The 20,292-nt window shown below is 63.1% G+C and overlaps 4 protein-coding genes across 6 annotated transcripts; all 4 read right to left on the bottom strand.

Moving 5' to 3' along the window:
• Window positions 1-32: 32 nt before the first annotated feature.
• Window positions 33-4,178, bottom strand: PIGS (phosphatidylinositol glycan anchor biosynthesis class S). Its single transcript, XM_048966845.1, has 12 exons — window positions 4,076-4,178; window positions 3,847-3,986; window positions 3,655-3,766; window positions 3,458-3,547; window positions 3,151-3,242; window positions 2,634-2,832; window positions 2,156-2,298; window positions 1,940-2,054; window positions 1,550-1,695; window positions 1,371-1,471; window positions 815-1,025; window positions 33-669 (listed from the first exon to the last, which is right to left on the bottom strand). Exons 1-12 carry the CDS (start codon window positions 4,155-4,157, stop codon window positions 394-396), a joined length of 1,707 nt encoding a protein of 568 aa, XP_048822802.1. The 5' UTR covers window positions 4,158-4,178; the 3' UTR covers window positions 33-393.
• A 248-nt stretch (window positions 4,179-4,426) lies between these two features.
• Window positions 4,427-8,088, bottom strand: ALDOC (aldolase, fructose-bisphosphate C). Its single transcript, XM_048966846.1, has 9 exons — window positions 7,956-8,088; window positions 7,060-7,179; window positions 6,749-6,960; window positions 6,610-6,664; window positions 6,381-6,541; window positions 5,843-5,926; window positions 5,589-5,763; window positions 5,307-5,506; window positions 4,427-4,858 (listed from the first exon to the last, which is right to left on the bottom strand). Exons 2-9 carry the CDS (start codon window positions 7,169-7,171, stop codon window positions 4,763-4,765), a joined length of 1,095 nt encoding a protein of 364 aa, XP_048822803.1. The 5' UTR covers window positions 7,172-7,179; window positions 7,956-8,088; the 3' UTR covers window positions 4,427-4,762.
• A 1,383-nt stretch (window positions 8,089-9,471) lies between these two features.
• Window positions 9,472-16,882, bottom strand: SPAG5 (sperm associated antigen 5). 3 transcript variants are annotated; one of them, XM_048966983.1, is made up of 24 exons: window positions 16,464-16,882; window positions 16,146-16,235; window positions 14,537-15,897; window positions 14,264-14,456; window positions 14,009-14,128; window positions 13,843-13,935; window positions 13,619-13,753; window positions 13,414-13,533; window positions 13,220-13,312; window positions 13,006-13,140; window positions 12,768-12,861; window positions 12,592-12,685; window positions 12,398-12,467; window positions 11,991-12,124; window positions 11,525-11,690; window positions 11,260-11,446; window positions 11,081-11,152; window positions 10,882-11,005; window positions 10,533-10,644; window positions 10,295-10,375; window positions 10,057-10,200; window positions 9,889-9,963; window positions 9,733-9,813; window positions 9,473-9,646 (listed from the first exon to the last, which is right to left on the bottom strand). In XM_048966983.1, the coding sequence occupies exons 1-24, from the start codon at window positions 16,764-16,766 to the stop codon at window positions 9,548-9,550; spliced, it is 4,176 nt and encodes a 1,391-aa protein (XP_048822940.1). In that variant the 5' UTR covers window positions 16,767-16,882; the 3' UTR covers window positions 9,473-9,547. The 3 variants fall into 3 exon arrangements, with proteins under 3 accessions (XP_048822942.1, XP_048822941.1, XP_048822940.1); XM_048966985.1 differs by lacking the exon at window positions 13,006-13,140 and having other exon boundaries at window positions 9,472-9,646; XM_048966984.1 differs by lacking the exon at window positions 13,619-13,753 and having other exon boundaries at window positions 9,472-9,646.
• Window positions 16,883-17,343: 461 nt separating this feature from the next.
• RSKR (ribosomal protein S6 kinase related) lies at window positions 17,344-20,056 on the bottom strand. The gene is made up of 10 exons (XM_048967307.1): window positions 19,986-20,056; window positions 19,705-19,896; window positions 19,152-19,235; window positions 19,004-19,072; window positions 18,844-18,913; window positions 17,983-18,090; window positions 17,850-17,890; window positions 17,730-17,757; window positions 17,532-17,621; window positions 17,344-17,450 (listed from the first exon to the last, which is right to left on the bottom strand). The coding sequence occupies exons 1-10, from the start codon at window positions 20,025-20,027 to the stop codon at window positions 17,344-17,346; spliced, it is 831 nt and encodes a 276-aa protein (XP_048823264.1). The 5' UTR covers window positions 20,028-20,056.
• Window positions 20,057-20,292: the final 236 nt, after the last annotated feature.

Genomic DNA, 20,292 nt, shown 5'->3' with positions numbered 1-20,292 from the left:
CGTACCTTTAAGACAGGACTCGAGGTGGACAAAACCCGGGGAGCAGGAGAGATTCGCACGGCCCCCGCCCTGCCATCCAGCCCCCTGCACAACGGGGCAGATGGGGCAGGGGGGTTCTTTATTTACACATGAGCACAGCGCAGGGCTGTGGGGCGCATGCAGGTCTCCCTCCCTTCCCTCAAGTCTCAGTAAGAGGAGTGCAAGCAGCAGTTCTGAGTGGAAGGTGCAAGACTCTGACTGTGAGCATCTCTCACCCCTGAAAGCAGCTTCTTCCCACTCTGGAACACAGCCCCAGTCCGGGCCTGAGCCAATGCAGTTCAGGGTGCCTGCCTGCACCATGATGCAATGCATTCCGTGGGGTCCCAGCCCTAAGGCAGGGCACCTTCCATTGGCTCAGTCCATCTTGGTGGGTTCCTTCTTGTTCTGCCTGGCCTCCCGGAGCATCTTAGCCAGGGAGAGGAGGATGGGGACAGCCATGGGCAGGAAGAGGGGGATGTAGATGGCGAATTTCTGGTCATCCGGGAAGTAGAGAAGATGGAGAAGAGAAGGGTCGAAGAATGCCCGTTCCGAGGAGGTGACAGCTTCCTTGCTGGCCTGGAAAGCTGAGTGCAGACGGCCCTCAGCCAGCTCTGCCACGGCATCCTGTGCTGCAGCCACCGCTCGGTATACCTGCACAGCAACACCACAGCAGTCAGTTCTCAACCAGAGAAGCAAAGCTAAGGGGCCTTGCTTCTGGGCAGTGCCCCAATGCTCTGTACAGGGCCAGCAGCTCCTGACCCCCTCTACCCCCCACGTCAGGGTGTCCCAGCCCTACCTCTGAGGCGACATCATCTTTGATGACGATGTTACTGATCTGGTCTAGCAGCTGTGCCAGCGAGGTCAAGGTGGTGGACACAGTAGCAATATTCTCCAGTGTATGGGCCCACAGCAGGCGGTCCAGCTCCCAGTCGGCCAGTCCTTCATTCCCTGGGCTCTCCACCAGGAACTCAGGGGGCAGCTCCTCCCGAGAAATCCCAAATAGTAACCTGGGAACAGATGGGAAGGTCCCAGCCTGCATCAGGATGCACAACGCACGAGCTCCTTGCTCTTCCCCCTCTCTGGTGCACTGAGTCCCAGCAGGGCTCAGCTCACACCCAGCAGCTTCCTGAGTGTGGGGCAGGATAAGCCTCACACACATCAGGACACACAACAACACTCCTGACCAGGGAGCGGTGTTGGTTGGTGGTCAGCACCCCAAAAGCCACAGAAATTCACCCTCAGCCTCCCAGAGCCCACAGAGGGGCCGAGCTGGTGGGCTCCAACATGGAGTCATGGGGCTCTGACCCCATCAATGCACACGTGGGCCTGGGGAAGGAAAAGCGAGTCCTCACCGGAGCTGGGCCAGGAAAACCTCCATCACTCTCAACATGTCCACATCCACGTGCAGTGGGAGAGAGGTCTGGGGGGAAGCAGGGACTTCAACATTGTAAATCTGCAGGAGAGTGTGTCAGTAAGGCACGGCCAGAGCCTTATGGGGAGATTTAGCACTGCTAACATCACAGCCCCATACCATGATGCCACCCCAGCGGGGGCTGTGGAAGGCATTGGTGGCCACTGGGGCTCCATCCTTGTCATGAATGTAGAGTGGGGAGTGGGAGCGCTCTGGCACATACAGCAAGAAGTTCAGCACAGGGTAGAGGGAGGCAGCGCTGGAACCTAAAGCAGAACTGAGTCAAAGAACTTCCCCTGGTCCACACAGACAAAGACAGCACAGCCTTGCTCTTCCTTAAGCTGCAAGCCTCAAACAGAGCACTCAGCTCAGCAGGTCTCAGGCAACCCCAGCGCAATCATGTGGGGTAAAAAGGTGCTGTAGGAAGGGAAGGGGCACAGGTGTAGGCAAAGCTGTCCCCACCTCAGCAGAGCCTGATCCCACCAGAGTGGAGTCAGGTGCAGTGCTCACCCAGCCGAGCCTCCACAGGGTTGATGACATGTGGGAGGCTGTGTGCACTCAGGATGAAGCTGGAGGACTCCTTGTCAAAGCGTGGAGTTACTCCAAGAACAGCGTAGTACAAGATCTGCAGGGACACGACACAGATGTTGCTGGCAGAGAAGAACATCCCAGGGCACGTGGCAGGACCAGGGCTGGCTTCTCCCCATAACCTCTCCCTGCCCTCACCTGTGAGTCAACAGAGAAGTTGGCCACGAGGTTCAGCTTGTCCAGGACAGGCTGCACATAGCGGCTCACAGCACCCTCGATGTCCCAGTCCACATCATGCGACTTGGGGTCAGGGTTGAGAAGGCTGAAGGTGATTTCGTACCCTGCCAAGCACCCAGAGTGTGAGGCACCAGCACAGCCACCACCTGGTGATGCCAAGACTGGGCAGGTGGCTGCAAGAGAGCTCCCCAGAGCCACAGGACCTGACACCCTTTCTCCCAGGCTCTCCCTGATGTGGGGTCGCACTTCAGTGCCCCAGCACATGGATCACAGTGCAGGTCCTGTCCCCAAGCAACAGACAAGAGCAAAGGGAAGATTCTGGGGGCCATTATCCCAGAAGACATTCAGGGTTGCTACAGGTAGAGTAGGAACAGCCTCGCTTCAAAACGCAGCTGGCCTTCTGGGGGACAGAAAAGGAAACTGGGGTGCAAATCCATACCCAGGCTGGATTTCAAGTGCCGCCAGGCGTCAGGGCCGAGCTGACCATCAGGAACACGGTCTGAGAGGGCAGCAGCGATGGAGCTGGCCGTGAAAGACATCACCTGCATGAGCTGCTGGAGGCGGGCATGGAGTGTGGCCAGGCCCTGCCCAGCCCTCACCACAGCGCTGCGATGCTTCCCCACATAGACGTTGACACCCTGGGGAAGGGGCAGCAGTGAGGACTAGGAGCAGAGACAGCTCTGCCAACACACCAAAGAGCCTGGTGCCACCCATGACAACCTGAGGAGGAATGTGTCCCCAGAGGGTACCTTCAAGGGATAAAATCCCACGTTCCTCCCTGCTCCTAACGGTCCCATTTCTTACTAAGGGTTTTACAGCAAGACCCTTTACATCACTGAACCCCAGGCTGCATTCTGGTAGAATAGGGAACATAAGAACTGTGGGTTTCCTCCAGGACAGCCTGCCCCACAGCCGTAACATTCCACAGAGGATGGCACTGCAGGTTGCCTCCCTACCTGAGGCAGGAGAGAGGAGGTTTCAGGAACCACATACACAGTCAGAGAGCCTGGTGGAGAGTCCTGCAGTGCATGCAGAGCAGCGTCAGCCTCTGAGGAAGACAGATCCATCAGCAGAGCTAGGATTTTCAATCAGCTCCCCACCCCACAGGCAGCAAAGCCAAGCTTTGGGCTAAGCCAGCCTCGGAAAGCAGAGCTGCTCGTCTGAGGCTGAAGTCGGGCTGCAGAGTGCCCACGTGCAGCCCTTCCAGGAGGGAAAAGAACACAGAGGTACGGCGGTGCCTGCTGTGACCCCTCACTCCCATACCTCGCACCGTGGCTGCTCCCAGCGCCGCCTCCTCCCGCGCCGCGGTGCCGCGATAGGCCGTCTCGATGCGGGATGTGACATCGGATCGTGCTGCCAGCGAGGGAAAAGACAAACCCGGGATGAAAACCCGAACGCAGTCCTCAGCGCCTCCCAGGCGCAACGCGGAGGGCTGGCGGGGCAGACCGCGGGGCTCTTACAGCTGACGGGCACCCGCTCCTCCCGCACGTCCCCGTACGGCAGCCGCCGGGGCAGATCCGCGGGCACCGAACCCGGCAGGAAAACCACCGAGACGCTCACGGCCACCTGGAACTGGAAGAGCACGGCGTGTCACGGCGCGTGTCACGGCCCATCTCCGGCCCGCCCACCCGCCCGCAGCCCCCGCCGCTCACCGGCAGCCGGCCCAGAGCCGCGATGTCTCCGTAGGGCAGCGCGGCGCGGTACGTCTCCGTCGTTTTCCACCACAGCGGCAGCCCCAGCAGCACAGCGATGGCGGCGAAGGACAGCGCGGCGCGGCGGCCCCGGGAGCGCTCTGCGGGGACACCCAGGTAAGGCTCCGGACCTCGCTCTGCCCCGGCCCGGCCGCGGCGAACCCGGCCCGAGGCGCGGTGCCGCCGGTACCTGCTTCATCAGCCGCCGCCGCTGCCGCCATCTTCTCTTCCCGTCCCACTGAGAGGGCGGGGCTTATGTCCAGCTCAGCCATTTAAAAACTCCCGGCGCAAGGCGCGGCCAATAGGAGTAAATCTACAGGAGAGGTGGCTCAACTATGCTGACGGCTTAGCCAATCAGAGCTCTGCGGGCGGGACCCGGTCTCCTACGGGTGCCGCAGAGGGTCAGGCGGTGCCCACGCGGTTGCGAAACGAAGGAACGAGGAAGCAGCGCTCCTCCCCCACCCCCAAGCAGCCCCACGGCGGGCTGAGGCCGGGCGCAGCTCATCGCGTGGGTGGGAGCAAGAAGCCAGGCACAGCAGCGCTGTCTCTACCGTTTATTATTCGCTGTTAGGCTATTTTGGTACACGGGGTGCACACGAGAACACGACATGAGCGTCCCGAGGGCGACGTTGACCGGGACTGCGAAGCTACGGCTGGGGCAGGGGCACCCCCAGGCCTCCCCTCCTGCCCTCCACACGGTCGGGCCCTCCCCACCCTGGCCTGGCCAGAGCCCCCTTTTCCCTCTGGGGGGACCCAGGCCTCCCCCTCATCCTTTTGGGGCCACCTTCCCCTCCCCTGGGTGGCTGGGGTGGAAGCGGGGTGGTGTGAGCAGTGGCAGGGGGGTCCGGGGCGGGGGCCAGCAGGGCCCACTGGAGGCTCAGTATGCGTGGTTGGCCACGTAGAGGGACTGCCCGGCGGCCCCCGAGTCGTCCCCGCTGCCCTCATACTTGCCCAGCGCTGCCAGACCGTTCACCTGTGGGAAGAGAAAGCATCAGGCCGTGAGGCACAGCCCCGGCACCCCATAGGGCATGGTCCTCAGTGCCCTCCACCACCTCCAGGTGTCCCCCACCCCAAAGGCATCAGCGTTCCACCAACCACAGGGATACGGCCCTTGGTGTCCTGATCCTTCTGCAAATACACAGCCCTCAATCTCCACTGTGACCCACAGGGACATGTCTTCTCCATCGCCTGCAGGGACTTTGGACTTGACGTTCCCACCATCCACGGGGAATTCATTCATGGTGCTCCCACTGCTCACAGGGACAGGTGTTCCCACCACCCTTCATTCTTGGTGCCCTCACTGTCTACACAGACTTGATTCTTGCTGTTCCCACCACCCATAAGGACTTCATTCTTGGCCCTCCCACCCCCATAGAGCACAAACACTGGCACCCCATCCCACAGGGGCCATCCCCCATCACCTCTGCACGCTTGACGAACTCCTCGGTGGCAGCATTGGCGTTGTCCCTCTGCCCACGCCAGGCGCTGAGCGCTGACGCCTGCAGTGCCCGCCCATAGGAGAAAGTGAGGGCCCACGGCCGCACCAGAGGGCATGTGTTGATGGCATTGAGGTTGATGGAGGCCTCCTCCTCGCTCTGGCCCCCAGACAGGAAGGTGACACCTGCAGAGAGCAGCATTATGGCACCAAGCTGACCACACAGCATCGCCTTCCTGTGGTTTCCACCATGTCCTGGGGGCAGTACCTGGCACGGCTGGGGGCACGGTGCGGCGCAGAGCCGTGACAGTGGCCATGGCGATCTCCTCGGGGCTGTACTTGGTGGGGCAGGAATGCCCAGGTGTCACCATGTTGGGCTTCAGCAGGGTCCCCTCCAGGTAGACGTGGTGGTCGCTCAGCGCCTTGTAGACTGCTGCCAGCACCTGGGAACAGACAACATGGAGTTTGGTGGCATGGGATGGCACGGCACATCCCCATCCCCCTGCCTGCCCCGCTGCTCACCTTCTCTGTCACATACTGGCACCGTTTGAGGTCGTGGTCACCATCAGGCAGGATCTCAGGCTCCACGATGGGCACAATACCGTTCTGCAAACATCAGGCAGATGGCATCGCAAGCACATTTTTGGCCCCGTAGCAACATAAGGCAAAGCCTAGACCTGGGGGTGATGCCCATTCTGGGAGTATCAATTCTTGGCCCCACAGGCAATGTCCATGCTTGTGGGGTGATGCCTAGACCCACAAGTGATGACTGGCCCAAACAAAGATGTCCATTCCACGGGGCAATGTTTGGCCCCAGGAGCAGATACCCATCCCCACGAGATATTACCCAGCCTATGTGTTGATGCCCAGCCCCACGGGTCAATGCCTGGCCCCATATGGTGATACTCATCCCAAGGCCAACGCCCAACCCACAGGTTGATTTCCATCCCTACAGAGCAACATTCATCAGTGCCCATCACTATGGGGCAACATCTGTGAGTCAATACCCATCCCATGGGTCAGTATCCATTCCACAGGGTGCCCAGCCGCAGATTCGTACCTGCTGGCAGATGCTGGCATAGCGGGCCAAGACGTTGGCGTTCTCCATGATGGCCAGGGCAGAGGGAGTATTATCACTGATTTTCAGCACGCAGCGCCACTTGGCAAAGTCAGCCCCATCCTTCTTGTACTGGGCACAGCGCTCCGACAGCCCATCCAGACCTGCCGAGCAGCACGTCAGCCCCACGGCCCCAAATCTCCCACCCTCACCCCACATTTGCTTCGCCTACCCTGCGTGGTGGTCTCCCCATCTGTCCCAGCCAGCGGAACGACACCTTTGTCCACCTATGGATGGATGAATGGAGGGTGAACATCGATCCCCCACGACCGTCCCCAAGCACCCAATAAACCACCAGATTCTGCCCCCACCTTGATGCCCACAACGATGCCCTTATCTTTGATCATCTGGACGAAGGGAGTGCCATCGTCAGCCTTCTGGTACATGGTCTCGTGAAAGAAAATGACCCCCCCGATGCACTTCTTCACCCTGCTGTCGGCACTGAACAGGATCTGGCGGTACAGCCGGCGGTTCTCCTCCGTGTTCTCCACCCCAATCTGGTTGAGGCGCTTGGCCATGCTCCCTGCGGGCACCCAGCACCGTCACCCACAGGGGAAGCACTACAGGACGGATCCCCACCTTTCTCCCCCATCACCCCTCCGGCTCTCAACCCCTCACTGACCCACGGATTCATCGGCGGCCAAAATGCCCTTCCCCGGGGCCACGATGCGCAGCGCGATGTCCGACAGCTCCTTCTTCTGCTCGGCTGTGAGCGCGGGGTATTGGTGCGTCATGGTGCTGCCTGCCGGCGGACGAGGGCTGAGTCACGCACCGCCACCGCCAACCCCCCCTCACCCCCCCGTGCGCACCACCAGCCCGCACCCTACAGGGATTGGGACCCCCGGAATCCCCCCTCCCGCCCCCTCCCCAATCCCCAGCCCAGGGCACGTGGCCCCCCATAGGGTCACGTTGCATAAGTCCCGAGCGGGGCAGCGCCTCATGGAGGATGCCGGAGAGCTCCCAGCCATTTTGCTGCCTGCTCGCCCGCCCCCAGCCCAGCCATCTTGAGGGAGAACGGAGAGGGGGGGGGGCTAGGAGCGGGGCAAGGGGGTACGGGGCATGGGAATAAGTGGGGATGGGGGTAAGAAGGCAGAGGGGTACCCCTGGGGGGTTTGGGGCGTGGGAAGACAGCTGGGTGCCGGGGATGGGATGGGGATGCGTCGGGATACGGATACCCCAGAGGTGAGGAGATCTCGAAAGTGGGAGACCCCAAAGTCGGGGATGCTCCGGGATGAGGACAACGTGGGAACGGCAACGCGCTGCCCCCAGGCCGCTCCCCTCCGGGCAGTACATGCATCGTACCGGCTCAGGAGGTGCCCCGCGCCCCCTGCAGCCCCCCCATACCCGCGAACCCCTCTGCCCGAATTCCTCTCCCTATCCCGGGAGCCCCGCGGTACCGATCGCACCGCACACAGCCGCCGTCCGGGCGGCCGCTCCTTCCATCGGTCCCTCCCGGCTGCACCCCGTAATCCACCCCGGACCCAGATCCCGGTTCCCCGTTCCCGGTTCCCCACTTACCGTGCGGGACCGGTGACGACGGGTACGGAACTGCGGGCTGAGAGCTCCGGCCCCGCGGTAAATGGGGCTGCGATGCCGCAGAGCTACGTGACCGGTGGGGCGGGCCCGGCGGGCGGCACCCGGTAGGACCAGCCCCCTTCCCCCCCCCCCCCCCGCACAGCCCCGCCTCGCCGCCACCGCAGCGGTGGCACTTCCTACCCCCCCCTAAAGCGTGTGTCCCCCTCCCACGTGTTGCTCTCGGGGTCCCCGAAGCGATCGGTTACGACTGAGGACCCCCCTGTGCCGCCCCGTTTTGCCGTCGGGGATCCCCCTTCCCACCGGGATGGGGAGGCAGCAGTGCCACCGCCGTGTCACTTCCTCAAGTGTTCGGGGAAGTGACAAAGCAATGTCACCCGCGGGACAGGGCCTCACTGTCACACCCTGCTGCTATAAGGGACCCCTCCCCCCAAGGCAAAGACCCCCTTCTGCCATTCATACCACGCACGGGACACCCAAAGACCACCCCCCCCCCTTGCCATTGTGGGGCACACCTAGGCCACTTTCTACCACTATTAGGGATCCTGCTGTGACCCCCCCCCCCCCCAGCACAGGGACCCCTTGTGCCACTCACCCCATGGGATGGGAGCCCCCACACCACCCCTTGCCACTCCTAGGGACCCTCATGCAAGGACCCCCCATACTCCCCCAGCCCCACAGAGACTCAGCACAGTATGGGAGCCCCACACAGAGAACAGCCCCCACCCCTCAGGTCCCAGCAGAGCCGCCCCAAACCGGCACAGGGACAATAGCAGCGTCCCCACTCGCCCCAGGGGATGGCTGCCAGGGCTGAGTGCTGCTGAATCCCCGCCGTAAAAGGAGGGCTCAGCACTGGTGTGGCCCTAATCCAGGGCAGGCAGCACATGCTCCCCCCTCAACCCCCCCCCCATCATCATCATCCCAAAGCTGGGCACACCCCACCCCATGGATCCATGGGTCACATCCACTCCCACAGCAGCGGGGTCACAGCGGCAGCAGTGCCACCCACACAGGCAGTAAATACAGGCGTGGGTCAATGAGGGCAAAGGAAGGTGACCCCAAGTGCCTGCAGGACGTGAAAAATCAGAGCGCCGCACTTGTTGGAGTGCTGCTATTTTGGGCTGCGGGGGGGGGGGAGGGCGGGGGGGCACAGGGAGCATCTTTGGAGTTGGGAATGGCGAATCCTGTGGGAGATACTCTATGTAGGGAAAAAGGAGGCCTATGGGATTTCCACCCCCCCCAAGGAGTAACACATCGCCATGCAACAGGTCGGGGGGGGGGGGGGGGCAGGATGCAGCTTCCCATCCCCTCCCTGTATGCCCCAAAGCAGGGGGGGGGGGGAGGGGAATCTAGGCCAGGAGGAGGAGCGGGGGCCCTGGGGAGGGAAGCTGGGTCAGATGGGGTGGGAGCTTTGGGAACACGGAGCCTTATTGAGAGCAGCACCAGAGGGGAAGCACATCCATGGGGGGGGGGGGGGGGGCAGGGGGTGTCCCCAGGCAGGGGACAGGGTGAATGTCAACAAACTTTATTCAATAAATAACGATGGTGTTAAGAATGGCAACGTTTCACGCTGTGGGTTACAGCAGAGCTGGAGCTTTCTCGCTGTTTGGCTTCAACCCCAGGAGCTGCAGGAGGGCACCGAGCTCTGGGGGCACCTCGGGGAGGGACAGCAGGACCTGGGAAACAGGAGCAGAGTTAGGAGATTGAAGGTACTGCTGCAGCTCCCAGAGGGACGGGAGCAAAGATGCTGGGACCACCTCACCTCCTTCACTGTCTCCCACAGCTCCTCATGGTTCCGCAGCATCTTTTGTGCATGGCTGAGCCTCAGCTCCAACCCTCGCACCTGCAATGGAGGGAGGCCATAAGGACACAGCCCTGGGAAGAGGGAGCAGTGGAATGTCTCCCCCCTACCCCATACCTGCTCCAGGTAATTCCCTGACACCACCACATTCTCGTCCTCCTTCTCCAGCAGCAGCAAGCGCAGCTTATCCACCTGCAAGCGGAGCAAGGATGGATGCTCTGCACTCCTACCTGCACCAAGGGCCTGCAGGAGGACCCGGCCCCACAACCCCGACCTCATACCCACCTCCTGCCGCAGCAGGACGCGCTCCTGCACGTGGGCCGAGACCCCCTTGGCCTCCTGTCCTCTCATCTCCTCCCACAGCACCTTGGCCTCGGTCTCTGCACGCTGCAGCGAGCGCTTCAGCTGGGTCACCTCCTCCTGCAGCCTCTGCAAAGGGAGGCAGTGGGGCGGTGAGGGGGGTCCCATTGCTGTCCCCCCTCCCAGGGTGTGGGTTACCACCCCGCTGTAGCCCTGCACGTACCGTCACCTCCTCACTCTTGTCAATGAGTTGCAGCATCTTCGCTTCCTGCTGTTTCACAACGTCCTGCAGCTCCTTCTCGTTCTGCAGGGTCAGGGAGCAGGGTCAAGCTATGCCCCCCCCCCCCACACCCCAATGGCACCCTCACATTTGAGGTCACCCAGATCCTGCTGTCCCAGATCCCAGCCCAACCCAGTTCAGCTCTGCCCTGGCCCAGTTCTGGGGTGGGGGGAGGCCTCACCTGCAGCTTGCCCTGCAGCGCCTTGTTCAGCTTGGCAATGCTGGCAGCCTGGGCGTCCATCCGCTCCTGGCTCTCAGTTGTCACCTTCTCCAGCTGAAGCTGCAGGTCACAGCTGGATGGGGGGAGGGAGAGGGGGACACAATGTGGCTGAACAGGTGGAAGATCACAGTGCATCAAAACCCCTCATATGGCTGTCCCCAGTTTGGAAGGTCAGCCCGTACCCACCAGCTCACTTTGGAGCAGCAGCAGGGCAAAGGGAAGAGCCCATGCCCCCATTACCAAACTCCATGTAAGCCCCCTCCCCACCCCAGACCCAAACCTCCCCACTGCAGCCCCCCCCTGGACTCACATCTCTGCCTGCAGCGCCCTGAACTCGCTCTGCTCCAACTCTTGGATGCGGGAGCTCAGCACAGAGAGGTCAGACACCACGGCCCGCAGCTCAGCTGCCTGCTCCATCAGACCATCCTCGGGCTCTGTGGGCGGGGGGCTGCTCAGCAGGGTGGTGGGGGGACACGCTGAGGATGTGAGGGGCAGGGACAGCGTGATACCTGGGGGCTTCGGTGTGGATACAGCCCTATCCCTGGCAGATAGGCTCTCACATCCAGTGCCTTCATCGCCATCTGCAGAAGGGCAGAGTGCACAGAGGGGAGTCCAGGAAGAGATGTCCCCCCTACAGCCTAGGGGGTCCAAGACCAGCCCCACAACCTGGGGACCCCCAGAGCCTCACCTCTTCCTGACACCGCCTTCAAAACACTGCCTACAAAGGACCCCCTGGCACGGTGCGGTGTGTGGCGGGCAGGTGTGCGGCACACGGGGGTCCAAGCACTGCTGTGGGGGGTCCAGGGCCCACGGGGGGTCCTCCAGCCTGGGGTCCAGGTCTTGCTCCTCGATGGAACCTCATCATCATCATCATCCTATAGGAAGGAGGGGATGTAGTGCTGGGGGTGCTCCGATGGCACGTGTGCCCTCTTGCCCCCATAAGAGGGTCCCACCTGCTGAGGCAGGGCGGCTCGCAGGCAGTCAGCCAGCTTCTGCAGCCTCGCCTTGCTCTCAGCAATGCCTGCTGAGCACCAGGACACCCTGTCCCTCTTGAGCTGCAGGTCCTGCAGCTCCGCCTTGGTGCTCTCCAGCTCCTTTTGCAAGGCTGCTCGTTCCTCCCTGCAGGGGGGAAAACAATGTGAGCAACTCATCCCAACCCGGAGGCAGGACAGGTTGGGGCGGGACTTGATTTGCTTTAAAGCTTTCTCCAACCTCAACGACCCCACGCTCCCACCACGACCACCTCCACCCATGCCCCAAAGGGTGCAAAACCAGCACTACTGAGTTCCCCAACCTGAATTACTGCCCTCAGCCGGAGCTGCTTTGCCTAAAGCTGTGCCTCCCTCCCCCCATGCACGCAATGGGACTGTGTGCCCAACCCCAAGGGCTCGGGTAGCAGGAGGAAGCACTAAGTCATACTGCAGGCCTTGGTGGGCTTCTAGCAGCTCCTCGTGCTGCAGGCTGCACTCCTGCAGCTCAGTCAATGTGGATTGCAGCTTGGCTTCCACCTCCATCAGCTGCCTGCGGGACATGCGGTTCTCCTGGTCCAGAAACTGCAGGATAGGGTAGGAGGGGGGAAAACAATACACACGGCCATGAGCAACCCCTGCATGGTCCTATTCAACCAAAGGCAGCCAGCCAAGCCCCCCAAAAAGCATGGGACATGCACGGCACACACAGCTGGGGGAATTATCCCGAGCATCACTGTGCGTGCAGCCCTACGTGCGGGCTGTCAGCGCCGAGGGCTGCTGGCTCTGCTGGCCGGCTGCCACCTACCAGTGGGGACATGTGACACCGTGCCACGTGCTGTGCGCCCTGGCTCTTACCTCCCGGCACTCTGCTGCTTCCTGCAGCTCCTGGCGCTCCCGCTGCAGAGCATCCCGCTCCTTGGTCAGCCTGACGCCAAGGGATGGATGGGGATAAGCCGTGGGGGGAAAGGGGGATCACCCCAAGGGATGGGCTGGGGGTGTTGAGAGGGGCTTTGATGGGGCAGGGTGAGGTGCCAGGGGTGCAGACCCACCGGCTCATCATCTCCTTCTGCTCCTTGTAGTCCTGCTGCAGCGCGTCCTGCTCCTGCTGCAGGCTGGCCAGCTGCTTCATCACCGTGCTCAGGTCTGTAGGCAAAGAGCTGTGAGCACAGAGACACCCCACACTCCACTGCCACCCCCCTATTGTGCCCTTCCCCCTCCCCACTACCTGTGCTGAGGCGTGAGTTGGTGACTGCCAGCTGCTCCCCCTGGGTCACCGCATCCTGCAGAGCCTGCAGGGTTTCCTCCAGCTGCTGGGACACCTGCATAGATGCGGGGTTAACCCAGAGGATCCCACACATCAGAGAACACTCGTGTGCTCCATTCCCCATGTCCTCTATAGGACAGCCCCCACAAATCCCCTTCCGTATCTGGAATCGCTGAGGTACACTCAGTGGCCCCATTACCTCCTTCTTGGCTTGGAGAGCTTCCTCCACCTGTTGCAGCGCAGCATCCCGCTCCTGCAGGCAGCTGTGCAGCTTGGTGGGGACGTCCCGCAGCGCAGTCATGCAGCGAGACACCAGGGCACGCACCTGCTCCCTCTACAAAGGGACAGGACAGCCCCAGGGTGAGCTGAGTGCTGGTGACATGGGTGGCACCTGGTGTCGGGACAGCCCTCACCTCTCCATCCAGCGCTCCTCGCTCCTCCTGGAGGTTGGCAAAGGTCACGTCTATGAATTCCCGGAAGGGCTGAGCCTCTGCAGCCAGGGACACCTAGAGGAGAGGAAAACAGGGAGCGTTGCCACGGGGGTTGCTTGGAGCACAGCCCTAAGCCAGGGCTACGAACCCCGCAGGGTATGGAGGACACAGCATACCTGCTGTTGGACAGCAGCTGCCAGCAGCGCGCTCAGCTCCTGCTGCAGCTCCAGGCTCTGCGTGCGGGCACCAATCTGGGCAGCAGCATGGGAACGGAACGCCTCCAGGAAAGCATCGCTCTGCAAAAAGGGGTGGCACAGCTCAGGGCACATCACCCCCCATCCCTGGGTGGGGATAGCAGCGTCCCCACGTGGGACACGTTACCTCCTGCTTAGCACGAAGGGCTTCATCCGCGTGTTGCTGTGCAGCATCCCGCTCCTGCAGGCAGCTCTGCAGCTTTCCGGGCACAGCTTGCAGCACCGCCTCGCACCGGGACACCATGGCACGCACCTGCAGCCGCTGCAAAGGGACGGCAGCCCTCCTCCAGCTGCCATCTGCCACCTCCCTCACCCACATCCCCAGAGCCACCTCCATGCCCCTGCACTCACCTCCTGCTCCAGTGCTGCGTGGTCTTTCTTCATGCCCTGCAGAGCGGTGTCTGCAACATCCCACAGCGCACGGCGCTGCCCAGTCCATGCATCCTGAGGAAGGGATGATGAGGGCACCGATGGCACTGGGGGTGGCAGTGCCCAAATCCTGTACACCCCAACGCACCATTGCCTGTGCTGCCCGCACCAGCTGCCGTGCCAACTCCTGCTCTGCTCCACGCTGCCGCTGCACAGCCTGCGCCTTCCTCCGCAGCTCCAAGTAGAGGTCGTGGTAAATCCCCTCCTCCTAAAGGCAGGGCAGGATGTGTGCCCCAACAGCACTTCTACACAGCACTCCAACCCCGTGCCATGCGCCATGCTGATCCCAAGCCCTTCCTGCATGCAGTGGGATGCAGCCCTGCAGGAGGGGACACTCACTCACCCCCTGGGGCCGAGTGACATCAGTCTGAGTGTGTGCATCCCTCTGCCCTGCTGGCCCCACAGCAGGGAGTGGGCGCTGGCAGTCCTGCCAGTCACGCAGCTGCAGTGAGAGGGCCTCAATGATGATCAGGGTGCTCTCCAGCCGTCCCTCCAGCTCTGCTCGTGGCAGCAAACGCAGCTGCTCCCGGGGACAGCTGTGGACAGAGGGAACCCTGGTGGCTGGGAATGGGACACGGCCTGGGAGCCCATCCCCATACCCAGCAGGGACACGTACTGCCAGAGCAGAGAGTCGGTCTCAGCAGCGCTGTCCTTGGCACCACCAGGTATGGATGTACCAGCACTCCTCTCCTCCGGTGTCATGGTGGTGCCCATAGATACGGTGAGCACTGGGGTGACACTGGTGCCCACAGCCATGGTGGGCACTGGGGTGACACTGGTGCCAATGGATCCAGTGGGCACTGGGGTGACACTGGTGCCAATGGATCCAGTGGATACCGGGGTGACATTGGTGGCAATGGATCCAGTGGATACCGGGGTGACATTGGTGGCAATGGATCCAGTGGATACCGGGGTGACATTGGTGCCAGTGGATCCAGTGGGCACTGGGGTGACGGTGGTGCCTGCAGCCATGGTTGGCACTGGGGTGACGCTGCTCCCCACAGGTACAGTGGACACTGGGGTTACAGTGGTACCCATAGACACAGTGGGCACTGGGGTGACACCAGTACTGACAGCTGCAGTAGGCACTGGGGTGACATTGGTGCCAGCATCCCGCCACGACACAGACAGGGGGAGGCTGTGCCGCAAGGACTCCAGCAGGGACGAGGCAGGGAGGGTCCTCTCCAGCCACACCAGTGGCATTATCCAGGACACAGCCCCCAGGGATGGCTCAGACAAAGACACTGGGGTGGCTGCCGCTGCTGAGTCTACAGGCTCTGACCCCACTGCCTCAATCTGGGGGGAGCATTGCTCTGGTGGGGCAGGGCTTGGGGATCCAGCCATCCCCAAGGTACTGTGATGTGGAGGAGTACCCACATCCCCATTCTCAGCCAGAGGTTGGGAAGCCACGGGGCTGCAGGAGAGATCGGGGGGGGGCGCTCGCCACCTGCGGAATGGAGTATGCTGTGGGGTAGAGGTGCCTGGGGGGCCTGGGGAGGGGCTGCCAGGGGTGTCCAGAGTGCAGGGCCCCACGGAGGTGCTGCCAGCAGGGTCAGGAGTACGCAGCTCCAAGGAAGTGCTGCTGGGGTGGTCTGGAGAGGGAGGCAATGGGGGGAGGAGGCTGGGAGAGAATGGGAAGGGCACTGGGGCACTGCCATGGGGCTCTTGGGGGGCCCTGCTGGGGGTCTCTGGGGGACTGGCTTCTTGGGGAGCATCATCTGAGGGCACCAGGGTGTCAGGCCCTGAGGTGGCATCATTTGGGGGCTCTGGGGCATCTGTAACAAGGGTGGCATGGCCAGAGGGTTCCGAAATGCTGACGGGGTCTGGGGTGGCGTTGCCTAAGGGCTCCAGGGGGATCTTCTGGGGGCTGAAGTCAATGCGGCAGGGGGAGCATGGGACAGCAGTGTAGGGGAGCCCAGGGGCAATGCGGCCAGGGGGGCACTGGGTGCGAGGCACAGGAGTGTTGCCATCGTGGTCCTAGAGAACGGAGGGGAGAGGAATCAGGGCAGCCCCTCGCCCTTCCCCTGTACCTCCATACCCCCACCCATTTCCTCCAGTGCCCCATACCCTGTAAACCCTATAGCTGCCCTCCAGCTCATCCCCGCACCCGTATCCCATTCCCCTCCCTAAACTCCCCAGTCTACTCCCCCATACCCTGAACTCCCCCCAGGTGCCCCCCAGCTCCCGTGCGCTCTCTCCCATCTCCCCCCCGCCACCGCACCGACCTTGAGCCGCAAGCGGCGGAGCAGCGGGGTGATGTTGGTACGCTCCGCTCCCTGCTGCAGCCGCAGCTCCTGCAGGGGCCGCCGTTGTGCCTGGAGAACGGGCACCGGGGGGTCAACACCGGAACCACCGCACCCCCCCCCCGGCACGGACCGAACGGCGCTGCGTCCAACCCTCCAACCGCCCCTAGAACCGCTACCGGGACCCCCAGCGGAGCCGTCTCTACTGTCATACCAGACACTCGGTCGGGTAGAAAGCGGCTGCAAGACCGGGACCGGGACCCCCGTTGCCACCCCCCCCCCCCCGTTCCCCGCACTCACGGATTTGACGCGCGCTCCCCGCATGGCCGCGCACCCGCCGCGCCGCTCCCCGCCGCCCATTTGAAAACAACGCGCGGCTCTGATTGGTCCCGCGATGGGGGCGGGGCTACGTCCTTTGTGGGCGTGGTTACGTGCGACGTGGGCGTGGTTTCTCGGTGACCACGCCCACCCCGCGCGGGAATTGCGGGCGTGCTGCGCAGCGCGGAGCTGGAAGGTTTGCGCTGGGTGCGGGGGGCTCAGCTTTGTACGTTGCCCCCAGCCCCTGCCCTCGGTGCGCAGCCCTGCAGGAGACACCCACAGCATTACCGTCGGGTCTGGGTTTATTGCTCCCGTGGGAAGAGGTACAGAGGGAAGGGGGGTGTCCCTGAGTGGTGCGGGGGTCCCTCCGTGGTTCCGGGGTCCCTCCAGCGGAGGTTCAACCAGGCCACGGCCGGTTCGGGGGGGCGGCGGTGAGGTCGCAGTCGAAGTCATCAAAGGTGTCAGGATCGGGCAGAGGCTGCTCGCTGGGGCGTGGAGCCACAGCCAAGGCCACCGGGTCCTTTTGTAGAAGCTCGGCGTCGAAAGGCAGCCCCCGGAAAAAAGGGTGGCCCTGGAAGTGGTGGAGGTAACGCAGGCGGCGAAGGGGGTTGTGGCACAGCAGCTGGCAACAGAGGGAGGACGGTGAGCGACGAGGGGGACGGCGCTGGGGACACTCAGCCCAAGGGTTGGGGTTACCTCAGCCAGCAGTCGGCTCAGCGCAGGGCTGAGCGCAGGGGGGGTCGCGTAGCTGCTCTCTTTGACACGCTCCAGCATGGCCACGTGGTCCCTCGCTGGTGGCACTGGAAACTGGGGGGGGCAAGGAGCAGGCTTAGGGGCTCCATGCAGTACCCTAAGGCCATCATCACCCCGCAGTGCTCACCTCCCCGCTGGCCAAGGCGAAGAGCAGCACACCCAGGGACCACCAGTCAGCTGCGTGGCTGTAGGGACCCCCGCTCAGCACCTCTGGGGCTGCAGGGATGAGGAGGTGAGTGGGTTGGGGGGTGTGCCTCCATCCTTCTGCCTTCATCCCCCCCTAAGCTGTCCCCTTACCCATGTACTGCAGAGTGCCACAGATGGTGTGTGCCCGCTCACCGCAGCGCAGGTGTCGGGAGAGGCCAAAGTCAGCGAGTTTGAGATGCCCTGGGGGGCAAAACAGTGCAAGAGGAGGGGCCCATGGAGGGGGTGACTCTATGGATGGGACGTTCCCATGCACAGGGTGTCCCTGCACCAATGCTACCAGGCCCTCACCTCTCTCATCCAGGAGGATGTTTTCCATCTGAAATAAAACAAGCTCTGGGGTGGGCCTCCATGCGAGGGGATGCAGAGATCCACAGTGCCTTTTTGTCCCCCCTCCCCGCTATCGCTCACCTTCACATCTCTGTGCACGATGCCCAGGTCGTGGAGGTACACTGGGGACAAGATGGAGCTGTCAGAGACTGGGTGTCCCCTCCTTACACCGTGCCGATTGCCACCCTCAGAGGGGGGCTGAGCTCCCACTCACCCAGCACCAGGACCAGCTCAGCAGCAAACAGGCGGACGGTGGCCTCGGTGAAGCACCCAGCTGCACGCCACAGTGCGTGCAGGTCCCCAGTGCTGCAGTAGGTGCACACTGCCAGGATGGGTCACAGCACCCTTACCTGGAGCCACGCAGGCACCAAGGTGGGGCTGTATGGGTGGGGAGGTGGCACAAGCGCTGGGATCTTCTGGGCATCAGAGCTATGTGGGCACAGGGAGCTTGCAAGCACTGTGCCCAAGGTGATACAGGCACAGGGATACACAGACCATGCGGCCACATGGGCACAAAGACAGCACAAGCACTGCAAATGTATGGGCAACGCAAACATCGCAGGCATGTGGGCATGAAAGTAGCATGAGAGCTGTGGCTACGTGGGCATGGAGGAGGCACAACAATGTGGACACATGAGCTCAAAAGTGGCACATGTACTGTGACCACACGGTCATGAAGGAGGCACAAGTGGCCATGTGGGCATGAAGGTGACACAAGGATGGTTGCCCACTTGCACTGCAAGCACATGGTCACAAAGGTGGCACAAGCACTGTGGCTACACGGGCACTGAGGTGACGCGACCCTTGGGGCTCACAGATCTGCACAAACCCTATGGGCCCAGCGGTGGCACAGAGCCACCAGAGCTGTGACAATGGCACGGTGGCCTTTTTCCCCATCGTCCCATTGCTGTCCCTGCAGTGGGTGAGGGTTGGGAGGCAGCAGCCTGGCGCCGAGTCCCTGCGGGCAGCGTGCAGAACGTGCAGGGGGGGGAAACACGTGTGCAGGCAGTGGGAACACGTGCACAGGCAGAGCAGGGGGGGGCTGGGGGGAGCCTGCGGGCAGATGGTCACTCACTGATGAAGAGGTGGCGCTGGCCCTGCCAGCTGTCCCCAAGGCCATGGACAAACGGGTGCCTGACTTGTCTCTGGGGATACAAAGCGGAGAGGGTGAGCGGCCCCTGGGATGGGGGGATCCCTCTCTGTGCCCCCCCCAACCCCCCCTCCTCTCCCCTAACCTGGATGCTGACTTCTTCCTTGCACTGCTTAAGGGTGTCACGGCGCAGCACCTCCACTTTGGGCACGACCTGGAAGAGGGACTGTCAGGATGAGGGGGGGGGGTCCCTGGGACAGCATGGAAGCCCCAGGCCATGGGGCAGCACCCACCTTCACGGCGCAGACCTTCTCTCGCCCGCAGTCCAACACTTTTAGGATGGTACCGAAGGAGCCTTTGGCCACCAAGCCCAGGATCTGGGAGGAGGTGGGGGGGACAGGAGCTGTACACGCTATGGAATGATGAGGAGTACACCCCCCCTGGGTGGGTGAGTGGCATAGGGCAGGGGGGGTGGAAATAAAGTCCTTGAGGTACACAATAGGGCACACGGAGGGGCGTAGAGAATGGGGACACGAGGGATGAGGACATCGCAGTGTGGGGCACACGGGGCGCACAGGGGGGACCCAGACGGGAGGAGAAAGGGATTCGGTGAGACGGTCGCGGACTGCTGTAAGGATGCACGGGGACCTCGTAGGGAGCGCAGAGACCTCGCTGAAAGGCACCGACCGCACGGGGACCCGAACAGGACTCTCGGAAATCCCGGTAGGACATCAACAGAGCGGACACAGGGCGCGAGGGAACCCGTCGGGAGGCACGCGGGACGCGCGGAGTCCCCGGTGAAGCAGAAGGATTCCCCGGTGCGCTGCATCTGTCCCCGGACGGCACCTTGAGCTGCTGCTGCCGGGCGGAGGGGCGAACGGGGAACTCCGGCAGGAAGAGCGAGACGAGCTGCGGCAGCGGCCACCCTGGGAACGGCGGCTCCTCGGCGGCCACAGCGAGTCCCGGTACCGGCCCCGGCCCCTGGACCGACCCGCTCCGGCGGAGCAGCGCCCGCACCCAAGACCCCACGGCTCGGCCCTACGGAACCGGGGGGGCAGCCGTCAGCGGGCCGGGGTCAGACACCGGATAGGGGGACGCGGGGACGCCGTCGGGGCCACCTCACGCACCTGGGGGGGCCCCGGGCCGGACCCGCTGCTGGCTGCTCCCATCGCGCCGCCGCCCGGCCCGGCCCCGTTAATCGCCGCCTTACATAACCTCGCCCCGCCCCGCCCCGCCCCGACCCCCCCCGGCACCGGGGCTCCGTGCGGTACCCACCCCCCATCCGAGCCGGGCGGCAGGCACGGACTCCGAGCCTCCCCCATCCCAGCCTCGGGTAGGAGCTGGGGGTGCTCCCATCCATCCCTTCCCCCCCCCCCCCTTCCTTCCTTTGGGGCAAATCCCAAATGAAGAGGGTGAAAGGGTCAGCGCAGCCCC

This window comes from Lagopus muta, chromosome 20, assembly GCF_023343835.1.
Source record: "Lagopus muta isolate bLagMut1 chromosome 20, bLagMut1 primary, whole genome shotgun sequence".
In the NCBI taxonomy this organism is placed as follows: domain Eukaryota; kingdom Metazoa; phylum Chordata; class Aves; order Galliformes; family Phasianidae; genus Lagopus; species Lagopus muta.
This window is presented reverse-complemented; position numbering and strand designations above follow the sequence as displayed.

Excerpts from the sequence above, each read along its gene's own strand:
- RSKR (XM_048967307.1), bottom strand. The coding sequence starts at position 20,027 with ATGGGAGCAGCCAGCAGCGGGTCCGGCCCGGGGCCCCCCCAG. Across the intron at positions 19,073-19,151 it reads AGAAGGTCTGCGCCGTGAAG|GTCGTGCCCAAAGTGGAGGT; the intron begins GTGGGTGCTGCC and ends TCCCTCTTCCAG. Across the intron at positions 18,914-19,003 it reads AGGAAGAAGTCAGCATCCAG|AGACAAGTCAGGCACCCGTT; the intron begins GTTAGGGGAGAG and ends TTGTATCCCCAG.
- ALDOC (XM_048966846.1), bottom strand. The coding sequence starts at position 7,171 with ATGACGCACCAATACCCCGCGCTCACAGCCGAGCAGAAGAAGGAGCTG. Across the intron at positions 6,665-6,748 it reads GCATCGTTGTGGGCATCAAG|GTGGACAAAGGTGTCGTTCC; the intron begins GTGGGGGCAGAA and ends ATCCATCCATAG. Across the intron at positions 5,764-5,842 it reads GCCAGTATGTGACAGAGAAG|GTGCTGGCAGCAGTCTACAA; the intron begins GTGAGCAGCGGG and ends GTCTGTTCCCAG.
- SPAG5 (XM_048966983.1), bottom strand. The coding sequence starts at position 16,766 with ATGCTGTGGGTGTCTCCTGCAGGGCTGCGCACCGAGGGCAGGGGCTGG. Across the intron at positions 11,006-11,080 it reads ATCCACACCGAAGCCCCCAG|AGCCCGAGGATGGTCTGATG; the intron begins GTATCACGCTGT and ends CCCCGCCCACAG. Across the intron at positions 9,964-10,056 it reads GCGTCCTGCTGCGGCAGGAG|GTGGATAAGCTGCGCTTGCT; the intron begins GTGGGTATGAGG and ends CTCCGCTTGCAG.
- PIGS (XM_048966845.1), bottom strand. The coding sequence starts at position 4,157 with ATGGCTGAGCTGGACATAAGCCCCGCCCTCTCAGTGGGACGGGAAGAG. Across the intron at positions 3,987-4,075 it reads GGCGGCGGCTGATGAAGCAG|AGCGCTCCCGGGGCCGCCGC; the intron begins GTACCGGCGGCA and ends GTGTCCCCGCAG. Across the intron at positions 1,696-1,939 it reads CCCTGTGGAGGCTCGGCTGG|GTTCCAGCGCTGCCTCCCTC; the intron begins GTGAGCACTGCA and ends GTTCTGCTTTAG.